The sequence below is a fragment of the Oxyura jamaicensis genome, chromosome 1 (genome assembly GCF_011077185.1).
Source record: "Oxyura jamaicensis isolate SHBP4307 breed ruddy duck chromosome 1, BPBGC_Ojam_1.0, whole genome shotgun sequence".
Lineage (NCBI taxonomy): Eukaryota > Metazoa > Chordata > Aves > Anseriformes > Anatidae > Oxyura > Oxyura jamaicensis.
The window spans coordinates 23,693,784-23,707,820 of record NC_048893.1 but is presented as its reverse complement, the minus strand read 5'-3'; the positions used below and the strand labels follow the sequence as shown (position 1 = coordinate 23,707,820).

Genomic DNA, 14,037 nt, shown 5'->3' with positions numbered 1-14,037 from the left:
TCTGTGTCAGGAAAGTCAGATCCTGTGATCCTGTAACTGGTCACAGGGCATTAGAGATGGTCTGATTTGCTTTCATAAATTCTTCTGGACACTCAAAGCTAAATTTTTTTCTCCCCCTCTTATTATTATTTCTCCAGCCTTGTCACAACCAATTTACCCCAGATTTTTTTCCTCCTTCAACAGCTGTTCCACTATAGGTTTATGTCATTTGTCTGGCAGGCATATGTTTGTGCCCCAGTGGTCTATAGGAATATCTGAGGCTGAGAGTCAAACACCAAGGCAAAGAAGAGAGAGGCTGTGTGTGACCTGACACACGCACCTGTTTCAGAAAGTGGGATCTTATCTTTCATAGAGAGCTGGCACTAAAACAAATTTCAAAATGAAAAACTGAGACGCACAGTGACAAACAATCTGTTCTTTGCAGCCTGATGTGAACAAACAGCTTAAGAGCCCAGGCAGCGATAACAGAACCCAAACCACATATTCAGTTGCTTATTTGGAAAGCAATGCCCTCAAGCTGAGATGGGTAGTGAGAGACTAAGCTTTCATTGCTTTCTGGGGAACAGAAATACATTATACATCTATTGTTCTATAGCTTTCCACTAAAGTGCTTAGGCACAAGGACAGCTACAAGATGTGCTAAAACCATTTGTGTATCTTAAGACTATAGCTAAAGATGTCATGATACAGTAATAGGTGTAGTGTTAAATCTGGATACTTAAACAATCCTTGAAGAGTCTTCTCTTGTGAGTCTGGTAAGAAGTATTAAAAGGTATTTGATGCACATAGGGAAGTACATGTGTTGACACACCATCTATGTAATAAACAAATCCCATTCATTTACATCTCATCACACGGTAAAGATGACATGACAATGACACAGGTTTCTGGATTTATTTTTTCAGGCAATCTTATGTATAAGATACAATTATCTTTCCAATAGTATGCAAAGAGGACCAAGAAGTCTAATCTTCATACAAAAGCTGAACAATACATTTAAGACCAATTCAGAAAACAAAAAGCATTGCACTGGGAAACAACATTCTGATACAAAATTTTTCAAACATAGTAACAGTGTTTCTTTGTACACATTGTAGTGCTCATTCCTTTTATGTTCCAAAGTCATTACAGACATTAAAAAATAAATCCAATTTTGTTTGCATATTGCATTTTGGGGCCAAAAGAATAAAACAAACAAGGTATATATACAGAGAGTCATAACTCCATGGTTGTGTATTTGTGGGCTAAAAGAGAAAAAGAGAATTCTCAAGTGAAATCGTCTCACCCAGCACTGGAATGGAAGAGACCAGCAGATACAAATTTCATTTTAAACCTTAGATTTAGGCCTCTAATCTACCTGGGGGACAGAGGCAGCAACAGTGATCAGAACAGCAACTTAGTGGAGTCAGGATTTTATTCAATACTCAGAAAACGCATGGCAATGTAACAGACTCCAAATTCAACAGCACAAAGGCATTCACTGATTCAATGTAAAAAGCCCTCCTCTTTGACATTATTATAATAATGTCCTTCATTATTCCTTCTCTCTTTGGTTGCTTTCACCTTCCTCTTTGTTGCTGGTGCTATTTCACCACATATGCAAGAACAAATTCCAAATCTCGAGTAGCAAGTCTTGGAGATTAAAACTTCAGCTATACTTATGGTTGTTTTTCCTACCAGACAGAGCAACACCGGGAATTCTAGCCCCTCAGGACCGTTGTAATATAACTATGCCGCTCAGGAGATAAAAGACTGTGCATTTATCAGCAAAGTGCATTTGTGAGCAAAGTTGAAGGAGACAGCTTCCAGAATCACTATTCAGCTTTAGAGAAGGGGAGTTCTAGACAGCTGCACGGGTACTAGTGTAGCTGGCATCTGCACACAGCTTTGCACAGACCTAATTGGTAGAAATCTAACCCATACTTGCATTGCAAGGTGATGTAGAAATCTAACCCATACTTGCATTGCAAGGTGATGTAGAAATCCCTGAGCTAATGTACAGAAACAGCCCTGAACTGGAAGGAAGCAGTTGCTGTTTAGTCAGAGAGAAGCTGAAGTCACACTGAAGTTCAGTTCTGGGCTGGTGCAGCTACACTGCTGCTAGAGCTGGGCTGGCATGGCTGTGAAACACAGCACTCAAATAAGCCGGTGCACTGGCAAACCTTCATCAGTCTGAAGTGGCAATGAATTGAGTAGTATGGATAGGCTCCCAAAGCAACAATTCAAAAGCATGATAGCAAAAGGACAGAAGCTAACTCAAAAAAGTAATGATTTAAGCCTCTAAGCCTACTGCATTTCAAAGCTGCTTATATTAGACAGACTATTCCCTTTGTAACAGTACTTAACCTGGACGAGGCATGTGGGATAAGTGGAAAGAGTAAACATGTCATTTAGAACAGCTTGTGAACACATTAACTGTGGTGTATTTAAGAATACCCTTCCTAGCTGCAGAGCTAAATGCTAATGTGCTCTCCTAACAGCAAAAAGGGCACGTAACAGCTATTTCAACATATCACAGTTTCCGCTCTGTAAAGGGAAAGGGAATGGAAGGTAAGTTGTTTTAAAATTAAATTGGTGGACGGAGGGAGTTAAGTTCACGTTTGTAAGAGAGGGAATTCACTAATATTAAGATCTAGGTTCAAACAGCTGAATCTCTTCAAGATTTAAAAGGATTTTATTTGCTAGTACTGCAGAACTTTAAAACTATTTCTTGCATATTGTTATTGTGAAAATGTTCACAAATACTGTCAAAAGGAACAGGACAAGACTTAAAATTTAACTTCTATCTCTACTATATTGTTTACAGCACATAAAAAGGATAAAATAAACTCAAACTTAATAAAGGGAATTAATTAAGCAGACTTTTCCTTCACAAAAGCCACTTGTGGATTTTCCTTTCAGCTGAGTTTTGACTCAATAATAACCCTATACATTTAGGAGATAAATTCTAATTAAAAAAAAAGGTATTTGTGGAAAGATATGAGGAGATGTGAGCAAAGATTTCATTGATGCTGAAACGTGCATGAAAGTGTAACAGCTTTGAAAGAAAAACACTACCACATGCATCTGGGCATCTACAGTTTCTATGTCAAAGTCAGGCAACTGATTTTATGGAAGGCACCATTTGGGTCTGAAGTACCAGATGCTGTCTTTAACTGGTCCAAATTTAGATTATTCACGTTGTGGTGGGAAAGCAAACAAAGCCAAAATCAGATTCAATCCATTGCTTCCAGTTACTGTCTGATAACACTATGAGTACTGTATACAATACCTTCTGCCCTAACACGTTCAAGTATTGGTCCATAAATGTTCTTCGTCAATGGTATAACCATGCCTTTGACATCTATTTCACCTAAAATAAAGAAGAAAAAAAATGGTGTTAAAGTTGTTGTGTGTCTGTGCCCAGGTGCTGGCAGTGGAACTGCCAGGCTCCCCGGTGAGGAGAGGCCGGGGCTGCCCCATGCCGGATGCAGCCAGTTCTGGCCGGCTCCAATGGGCCCAACATGAGGCATGGCTGGGCCCAGAAGCCAAAATAGGGCACCTCGGGGAAACGTATTTGAGAAAGGTTCAAAATGCTGCATGGTAGTGGAGAGTGAGGAACAAAGTATGAGAAAAAACTCTGAGCACCAACACCAGAGAAGGAAGGGGAGGGAGAGAAGGAGGTGCTCCAGGTGCCACAGCAGAGCCTGGAGAAGTGGAAAAGTCTGTCTCTGTTGCTTCTACCTCCTCAAACTGTTATGGACCAACTGCAACCCCCATTCCCCATTGCCCTGCACCACTCAGGACAGGGAAAGGAGTTCCCAAGGATTTAGGCACAGAGACGTGAAGTTCAGCCTGGGAAAAAAAAGAAAAAAAAAAAAGAAAAAAAAAACAAGGAAGGGGGAAAGGTGTCATTTTAATTTGTCTTTGTATCTCACTGTCCAAATCTATTTTAACTGGAAATAGACTAATTTTCTCCAAATCCAATATGTTTTACCTGTGATGGTAACTGGTAGGTGACCTTCCTGTGTTCATCTCTACCCATGAACTTTTTCACTGTATTTTTTCTCCCAACCCTATTGAGAAGGGGAATTAACAGAGCGGATGGGTGGGTGTCTGCCAGTCAGCCAAAGTCAACCCACAAGTTCAAATATCAAATTGCAATTACATAAATTTTACTTATATAGGCAATTTTAGTGGCTAGTGTTGTGGTGCTATGTTCTCTAAGAGCATCAGTACTGAATCAAAAATAAAGAAAAAACATTTGAAACACAGTATCATACACAGATTGAACTTGATTCCTACAGCCGTGAAACTGGCTAGGATGAAAAGTTCAGATGAACTTTTGAAGTCCTGATGAACTTTTTTTAAAAAAAATGTTTTTGTTCATTTCAGCTAGCCAGGAGAAGAGCAAAGATGCAAAGATTATGAACAAGCAAGAAGGAAAAACAATACCATTTCATGTTTACATGGTGATGACTAGGCAGTGTGCCTATTTATATACAAGCACACACCGTGATCAGGTAATATGCCCCTAACCTCAATTTTAGTCAACCTGGTCAGTGGAAGTTGTTAGTTTGTTCAGCACAAGTATATTTTAGTCTGTTACACTGTGGCATAGTCTCCCAAGGGAAACGAGTGGAATTTATCACAAAGGTCTTCTTTACACCAGTGAAACACTTAAGAGTAAATTAATAAAAACCTCTGTAGATTTAGAAGTAAATTAAGAAGTGCCATTGGAAGATCCAAATATGCAGATTAAACATTCCTGTAAAGTAGATGAGAAGTTTGGTAAGTTATAATAATACACATATACATTTCAGGAACACCACACATGTTGCTTTCTATAGGCACAGAGATACAGAGGTTGAAATATGCTCACTGAAGGCTCATCTGTGACTTACCTTCCAGAACCATTTTAGCAGCAATAGCTGTGGGGTATCCTACTGTTTTAGCCATGGCAGAATATCCTTTGTTATCACCATAGACAACCAGATCAATGAATTTGTCTTCCAAATGACCAGAAGGATGCCTGAGACCTATTTCATTTCTCATAACAATCATATCTCTCTCTCCAGTGCCTAAGAGAACAGCACACAAACTATTCATTAATTAACTGTATCCAAATCATAAGATGAGTTTCCCAACAAGCAAGGCACTATGCATACATATCATTTCCATTAGGGAAGTGAATTACACTTAGGATATGGGCTATAAAGAAGGATATGGGCTATAAAGAAGGACAGTATGTTAAGATGTAATGTTCCCTACTCCCCCAGTTATCTTTGTTCCCTGTTGCATTTTCCATTTCAAGACATTAAGAAACCTTAATAAAAACTATGTAATTAATGCTGGTAAGAGATAGTGGTTTGTTCCAGTCATAACCATGAAAAGGAAGATTTCTCACATACCAAAAGGCAGATTCATCTCCATGTGCTTTGCAAGAGCCCCCACAATGGAATCTGCTGCTGGAACAGGTTCATCTCCCAGTAATCCTAGCCTGCCAGAAGAAGTAAAATAGACTGATGCCATTGCATATCAACAGTATGCAATGTAGCTTAGTCTACGTTTGGTAATCTCCAGGTTGCTCAGCATATCAATTTAACAGTCTCAACACAGACCAAAATTGGTAGAATTTTTTACTTAAAAAATAAAAATAATTAAAGCACTGAAACATCATACCATTCCACAGCTTCAAGCTGACTTTTGTCTTTTTCCAGTTTGTTAAATACAGCTTCTTTGAGAACAGAGTATTCAACAGGAGGCTGAATTCCCACCAGTTTGCACATGAGTTGTTTCTGTATTAAAAGAAAAAAAAAGTTCTTGAAGGCCTGATACCTGTTCCCACTGCTTTCCAGTCAACATTTCCAGAACCTAAGCTCAGTTCATACTCAAGACATCTGAAAAGGCAGATTGCACAAATAGGGAAAGTGAGATAGTTTGAGATTTTTTTTTTTAATCATAGCAAATGAAAATATGGGCTGTTTTTTCCTGAAACAGTTTGTATCCCACCATTCAGCTGCTTCCCACTACCTATCTTACCTCTTTTCTTATCTTGTCTTACCCCTTTCTCCAGCACTGAAGAAGGAATGTAGAGATCTACATAAACAAGTAATGGTGTGAAGATATTTAGGTGAAAGGGAAGCCACCTTGAGACAGCTACTAAGTCAGGAACCTAAGGATCTCTCTCAGCTGGTCCAGAAATGGAAAAAGTCCATTTCAAGAAAAAATTACTAAGATGTAACTACATTGCTGAGACAAAGCTTACAATGAGACTAAAGGCTAGAAGGACTGGAAATTCTAGCCATCCTTGCAAAGAAAGCTTGAAGATACCAACCCTACAACTGAAAGTAGACAAAAATCATCTCAAAAAATAAGTCACATCTAGCCCATTGCTGATGGACTGTTTTCCAATCACTAAAGTGAACATACTGCTGAAACGGCAGCCCAAAAAGCTCCCTGGAGATTCAGATTATGAGCAGTGCTCTATGATACTCAGACTCGGCCTCTTCACCTTGTTCGTTCTTTGGTTTTGAGAATATTCAAGACATTCATTACTTGGAATAACAGCATCTCAGAAAAATACTGTGCTTGCCTTTCACACAGCATAAGCCTGGTCCATTTTTCCAGATTAATGCAGATAAAAGCACAAAGAAGGACACAGGAGACAGATTTGAGTTTTGTTCATCTGGGTAATAAACAAAGTTATTGTCTCAGGGGTTTGCAAAACAAGAAAAATTTCTCATGACATACACACAGACCTGACAAGCAATAAGCTCTCTGTAAATATAGCTCACTCTACACCATACTGAGATATGAAATTCCCTGCTTTGCCCGCAGAGAACCAACACATGGACCGTCAAATGCAACAGCAGCATATCACAGGAGTCATACCTTGGCTGCTTCCTTTTATCATTCTTTTCTACTAACTATACTCCCTGGCCAAATTAAATTGTTTTAGAAATCCATATGTTACAAGGCTCTAGGTGTATTCAGCTCTCACAAAACAAAAGTAAATCAAATTTCAAAGTTACTGCACTTTCCACAGCCATGGAAAATGAGTGAAACTACTTCCCACTTATAAATGCTTTCTGATGGCAAAGGAAGCTACCAATGCCACTATTATTGAAAAAGCTAAGTTCAGTTTTATCCTCTAATTGCGCTTAATGCATCACTAAGAGCATCTCCATCATTCACAAAGTAACCCTTGCAGGTAACCCTAAATGGACCAGAAAGCACACCTTGGAAAAGTTCCTTAGCTGGTACATCTGATATTTCATTGAAGTGTCAGATTTTTCCTTGACCTATATATATCCCCAGGTGACCCCCTATAAAGTCAGTTGTAAATGTCTGAGAAAGAAACCTAAGAAACAGCAAAGATTTTGAAAAACTGATGAGTTAAAGTGAAGCAAGAAATCAGTAAGATAGACAGAAAAGCAAGGTAACAGAAGACAACAAAAAAAAAAAAAGAAAAAAAAAACTACAGAGTTCTAACAGACGAGATTTTCATATACTCATTTAAGCTTAATTTCTTACTTCTTAATGCTCTAAAAAAATTTTTTAGACTGAAGACCACAGGCCAATACCAATACAGTTATAAGTATACTATAATAATACTATATAAGTAAAAATACTATAGCAATAGTATAGTATTACTATACTAATACTATTATTTACTATATAATACTATTATAATTACTATACTATACATTACTATACTATATAGTAATACTATACTAAGTAATAATAATACTAAATAAGTAAAATGTTAATAAAATAGAGAAAAGAAAGCAGAATAACTGGAGTGACTCACCCAGGTTAGACGGGGTGTGGCCGAGTTTAGCAAAGGATAAGGATCTGGGTTAATTAATCCTAATTTCACAAAGCCTCCCATAGTTTTAGAGTATCCCTGCAATAAAAGAATGACATGGTTAAAAATAGTAATCATTTGAAACTGAGGTGAATATTATTTTGATTCAAACGTAGTGGTGGAAACAACAATGCTAAACATTATGCCCATAAGAAAGCAACAACAAAAAGATAATGCCAATGGGGTTACACTAACAGATTGGTACCTCAGAACCTTCAGTACCTCTCCACCTCTCCCACTAATTTTCCAATATCTTCTTTAGTGATTTATTATTGTTCTGCCATCAATACTTCTGTGACAAGTAGAATTGGTTCATGAGAGTGAAGGGCCAAGCTAGCCAGCACTAGTCCAAATGCCAGCACATCATTACAGACAGGGCAGTATCAGCCAGCTGGCCCCCAAATAAACTACGGAAAGCAGAGAGTCCATGACTGAACTCAGTTCACCACAGCTGCACATTGTGCAATTGTACTGATTCAAACTAATTCTTAAGGTGAGAACCCTGCATGTTTACATCTTTCTTCAGGAATAAGAGAGAGACAATGAGTGGAGTGGCATTTAAAAGGAACTTCAAAGGACAATAGGCTGCACAATAAAATAAGTCTCAACTGGTTTCTGCTCATTTTTGTTTGTTTCCCATTAACAGTAACAAGGACAACTCCCACACAGCTGCTGGATACCTGAAAACACTTAAGTAGGTGTGACTAGAAACACTGTTAAAAAAAGCAAAACAGAATGGTGGAAATAAAGCACCCTTGGAGAGGGCTAATTATAATTAGGAGCCACCTCCACCAGTACAAGGTTATTAGCTCAGATGGCCTAGCAGTCAGATCCCTCTGTGACACTACTTTTTAAATGGACTCCATTAGCCATCTGAACTTGATCTCTAAAAGGCACTGCAAGGAGATGTCAGCCTCTGCACTGAGTGGATCGCTTTCTGCTCCATGACAGAGCAGCATGTGTGAAGGGCCAGCGTTAACTTCTGCCTTGCTCAACACCGCATCCCAGCATGGATGTACCACACAGCTAGGGCTTATGCAGTGCTCTTCCACACATCCCTACCAACATCACCCCAGCCCAAGGCAACTGACCTCCTGTGGTGATTAAGAAGACAGCGCTAACCATAGAAACATCCTTCTTGCAGCACAGCTGGTAACACCTTTTTTTAACACACTGACATCTTTTTTCCTTTGTGCTAACAATTATACAAAAGAAGAAACTTTTACCATGCACCAAAGGGAAGAGAAGATACTGTCATATTAAGACTTCATGAGGAGATAGATGCCTTCCGCATATTTCTAGCTTCTGAACAAGAGATCGTATCTAGACTGACAAAAAGAGAGCTATTGCAATTTGTAGCCCTTACATCCCAACAGTGGCCTTCAGTCTTCTTTTGCTAAGCAAGCCTCCCTCCCTCCCAGAAATAAAGAAAAAGTCCTGTTGTATTGCAACAGAGGTATTAAGAGGGAAAAAGATAAGCCATTTCTCATGCCACATACAAAACAAAACAATTTAAACCTTGACAAAAACCTTAACTCAGAAGACAGAAATCCATAAAATACAGAGCTTTTTTGACATGACAGCATTCAAATCTATTGAGGCAAATAAGAACAACAACAAAACAATAAAAACTTACTTTGTATCTTAAGGTGCCTCTTAACAAAGTGTGAGCTGTCTGAATACCATACGGCTCAGCATATTTTGTACTGTCTCTGTTAGGAAAACCTTCCAAATTTAATCCTGGGAAAAAATCCATCGAAGTAACAGAATCAAGCAACGCTCCTCCAGCAGGAATATTGATAACCTGAATTCCATGAAAGAACAGCAATATTATTTTGGTGTAGTAATTTGATTTACAACAGAAAAGTTGCAGTGTGCTCAAAGTAGGAACATTAAGTTTAGTGTTTCTGCTGCAAACAAAGGCTCAATCTAAATAAAGCAGTTGCACAAGCCATTTAAGCATATCTTGTGATCAAGGAGCATGCACAATGTCAGCCATTACTAATCATAGGACTAACACAATCCACATCCTTCTAACACACCCTAGTAATTTCTTCAGCATCTGTATTAAGATGCAGGTTCCCATTTCACTTCAACTAATATAATTTTGGAGCAATCCCCAAAACTACACCAGTATAAAGGGAGATTCTTCCCATAAGCTCCTTACTTTTTAGCCATTTTTTTTTCCTTCTTTTTTGGAAAAAGGAGAAGGTAAATGTAAAGTGAAGGATGGTTGTGGATTTTTTTGGTGTGTTTTTTGTTTGTTTTTTACTATTACTATTTTTTATTTTATCTTAAAAAAAAAAAAAAACCACAGGTTATATACTGATAAAAATTGCTTTCCATGTGTATCTTCACTTGGGGTTACAAAGCACAGAGAGAATGCAAAGGAAAGGAAAACAAAAGGAAAACAAAAGGAAAACAAAAATAACGTTCACTAATTCTATTATTCACTACCAAATAGAGCCTTGAACTCTGCTTTCTGCAAGCAGCAGATGTACAGATCTGCTGTACAGCACCAATACAAATTCATTTTGTGGTTTCTGACCAAAGGGGCAAGGCTTCCTTCTAGCACAAAGACTAAAGCAATCAACCCACAGCAATGCCCTAAGAACTTACTGTGTTTGCGAAGCAAGACACTTGTGTGGAAGAATCCTACACAACAGTCAAAGACAGCTGCAGATTTAGTGGCAAGAAGGAAAAATTGCACAATTTACCAATAAGTGCTCTCATAATGAATCATTCACATGCATAATCTATTTTTTCCTAGCAACAGGTGAGACCAGGTCAGAATTAAAGAAGAAACATTTTCACATTCTCCAAGAGACTCTTTCATTTGAAACTTACAACTAAGTGTTGATGCTTTTTAAGTAAAGATCCAACGCACAAGTCCTGAATTTCTATTTTTTCTTACTGCAATAAGAACACTAGAGCACCAAAATGTCAGGACAAAGCATATCAAAAGATTTCTCGGTTTTGCAGATTGAAAGGTTTAGGCAATTAGCTAAACTTTAGGGTAGTTACACAAGATAGTCTCCTTGACATTTGAAGAGTCCCTGCTCAGTAACTACTCTGAGTGAGTAGTACTGATCAAATAGGAGTGGAAAGCAGAAATGTGACAATAGCTTGCAATAGCTTTGCAGAAATTAGTTACAATCCTTCCATAAAACAGATGTAATGACATTTGCTGGGTTAGATCTACTCTCCTGTATTCTGCACAAACAGCAGACCAGAGCTTGTATATAAACTTTGTTAGAAAGCTACGTTCACTTCCACAAAAGCCAGTTAGTATTACACACTGCACCAAAGGAAAAAGAATTCAGGAATTCTGCTAAGCACTGTTCAAGTACAGAATGACACTGTTTGGTTTGCAAACGTGACTAGAAAAACAAGCAAGTAGGATGCACATTCATTTTTGTTTCAAAGAGCCAGACACAGGGCAATTAAGCAGCAAAAGCAATACATGCAAGTTGATGGAAGCTGAACCCAGAACATTAACCTCAAGTTAGTGCCTTAGTCATTAGCACATTTCTCCTTTGCAATCAGATTCCATACAGTAAGACTTAAAAGCTGGCAGCAGCCAGGCACCATGATACTCGAAGGTACCATGATACTTAGGCTTAAAAGCCAAATGCACAAAGCCCAATATCACCTTCTTGGTCTTTAAATGGAAATATTAGGACTACTTCACCTCTCCATTTTTTAAATATGTAGCAGACTGAACTGTATTCAGCAAGACTCCTTGTGGGCTCCAACTGAACTTGTACCTCAGAGGATTGTCAGAGTGCTCTGGAGCTGGTAGGCCACCACAGAAAGAAGTGTAGGATACAACCTGTTAGATTTGTCCACAAGAAACAATGAATGGATGACAGACACGAGATGGAAACAGTACAGAGCTACCCTGCAGAATCCCTGTTATTTCTTAAACTCCCTGATGACACCACTCCCCAAACACGCCAAATCAGAAGACCTCCAATGAGGAAAACAAAACTTCACTTAACAACTGCATCAATCTGTCACAACGTAAGCACCATCGATAAAGGAAAAGAAACCAAAACATACACTGGGGCAAAACCATCTTAGGTGATGGACTCTCACCAGTTGGTTTAGTTGGCACCAAATTCCCAGCATCAGAAAAAAATAAGGTGTCCAGAACACATTACACATCTGTGACGTGCCCAAAAGCTGGCTGGTGTTAAAGGAATGGCTTTACTAATAAAGTCCTGGAAGAACCACACACAGCCTGACAACCTTACCGTGGCACCAACTTCTTTTGCCTTGTCAATACATTCCATTGCCAACATATGGTCAAGACCAGGATCCAAGCCCACTTCACTGATAACTGTAATACCAGCAGCTTCTACACTAAAAATAGCAGAAATGGAGAAGCGTCAGAATATTCATTATTACAGGCCTTTTGTTCATGAAATCTGTCCAAGGGAGGCCCAGCAAACTTTCCCCAACACAGTAAATTCTGCAGTCTGTCTGCAGTTTGTGGGGAAAAAACAAAAGCAGATGTTAAAACCCCAAGGATACAATTGTCCTAAAAGTCAATGTAGCCTTGATTTCTCTTACTTTGATGCAACACCTATGGGCTGGTGAAAAAATAAATTTCTACATACTACTCTGTATTCTATGTTGTCCTGGACATTGCTTTGATGCAGGAAGGCAGTAATGTAGAAGACAAAATAGGGTTGGTCATAATAGCACATAATGGATCCTACAGAGGGAGAGAGATTGAAAGGTCTTCTTTCTCAAGTTGTAAGCATTTTTTTTTTTTTTTTATAAAAACAATTGCCTAAGGCTCCGAAGCAGCTCATATCACCACAAATGAGGGTGATTTATTTTAAAATAAAAGTTTATTAAAAAAAAAAAAAAATTATAAAACAATTTTTTTTTTTTTTTTAATAAAAAGGGGATTTCTTCTGTTTTGGGGGTTTGCTTTTTGTTTTAGGGTTTTTGTTTTGGCAAAAGCAGTATGACCTCTTGATATCACAGCAATATGGGGAGGAGAAATTCATAAGCCTCTCTCATTCCTGCCCTCCTGGTTCTTTACCGTCTAGCTTTCTCCATTTTATCATTTTCAGAGACACTGAAAGTCAGATTCCTATCTCACTCATTTGAATAGACTCCAGAGATTCTAGTACTGCGACTTAGAGAATCACCTAAATGAAGCCACAGGCCAAAAACAACTTTAAATTATATAAAATAAGTAGACAACAGAAACATTAGAGTTGTTAGAACTGTAACCAGTTTAAGACTAATATACAATAAGCCAAGAATGAGTTTTCGTAAGGGGAAGATGAAGGATGACAATTAAGGTTTCTGCCACTGGTAGAGCAGGACAGCCCAGCTTCTCCTTCAAACATCTAAACAAGTTTGAGGGGGGATGGCAAGGCACATTAACATGAAATAAGCTGGGGCATGCAGAACAGTACACTCCAGTTGTCAGAGCAGTAGCCTGAGCAGGTTGCAGCACACACTCTTCACACTGTTCTGCTACAGTCTCTGTGTGCAACTTTGGGGAAAATTACCTGGTCCTCGTTTAAAGAAAGGGAAAGAGACAGAATGCAGGAAACACTAATTAAAGATAAGGGTTGCAGATGTAAAATACTACAGAATGTTCACATCAAATATGCACCAAAGAAGGAAGCAATACCAGAGAGAGACTCTCACACCTACCTCTTCTGGAGTTCTTTCATAGCAGGTGTTAAGTAGCTTGCTGTTACCAAGTTCACTTTGTTGTTAATACATTTCTTAGCAACCAAAGGATGTGCTGAGTAAGGCAGCAAACTACAAGTGAAAGAGAATTACACAATATCAAAATCCAATCCGTTACTTATGCTGTCACTGAAAAGACTCTCACTGATGGTTTTGTGTGCTTACAGAAAAGCTCAACTAAATGAAACCATCACACCTGCCTTGCTCGAGGTTGTTTCATACCTACACAAGTGAAATGCCACTCATGCTACCAGAGGAACACTGTCAGATGCACTCAGAACAGGGTGCAAAACAATATGGGAGTCATTCTCTAGACAGCATTTCTGTCATATTTTTCCTTGGAGGGAAAAACACAGAACAAAAAAACATAGACCTCTTTCAAGACCATCTTCTAAATAGGCATGCTGAAGATAGTTTAGAAGATACAAAACTATAGTTATATAAACTAAAGTTTGTTAAACTTTGTG

At 38.5% G+C, this 14,037-nt stretch overlaps 1 protein-coding gene across 4 annotated transcripts in view; it reads right to left on the bottom strand.

The window, feature by feature from the left end:
* Positions 1-880: 880 nt before the first annotated feature.
* Positions 881-14,037, bottom strand: part of AASS (aminoadipate-semialdehyde synthase) — a 30,924-nt gene continuing 17,767 nt past the window's right edge. For 3 of the 4 annotated variants that reach the window (XM_035315470.1, XM_035315471.1, XM_035315473.1), the window contains 9 exons: positions 13,532-13,642; positions 12,106-12,214; positions 11,541-11,681; positions 9,486-9,653; positions 7,793-7,888; positions 5,662-5,777; positions 5,391-5,479; positions 4,884-5,060; positions 881-3,352 (listed from right to left, as the gene is read on the bottom strand). In XM_035315470.1, the coding sequence (XP_035171361.1) occupies positions 3,234-3,352; positions 4,884-5,060; positions 5,391-5,479; positions 5,662-5,777; positions 7,793-7,888; positions 9,486-9,653; positions 11,541-11,681; positions 12,106-12,214; positions 13,532-13,642 (1,126 nt within the window). In that variant the 3' untranslated portion in view covers positions 881-3,233. The remainder of the gene's footprint in view (positions 3,353-4,883; positions 5,061-5,390; positions 5,480-5,661; positions 5,778-7,792; positions 7,889-9,485; positions 9,654-11,540; positions 11,682-12,105; positions 12,215-13,531; positions 13,643-14,037) is intronic. The other variant, XM_035315472.1, reaches the window with a different exon arrangement.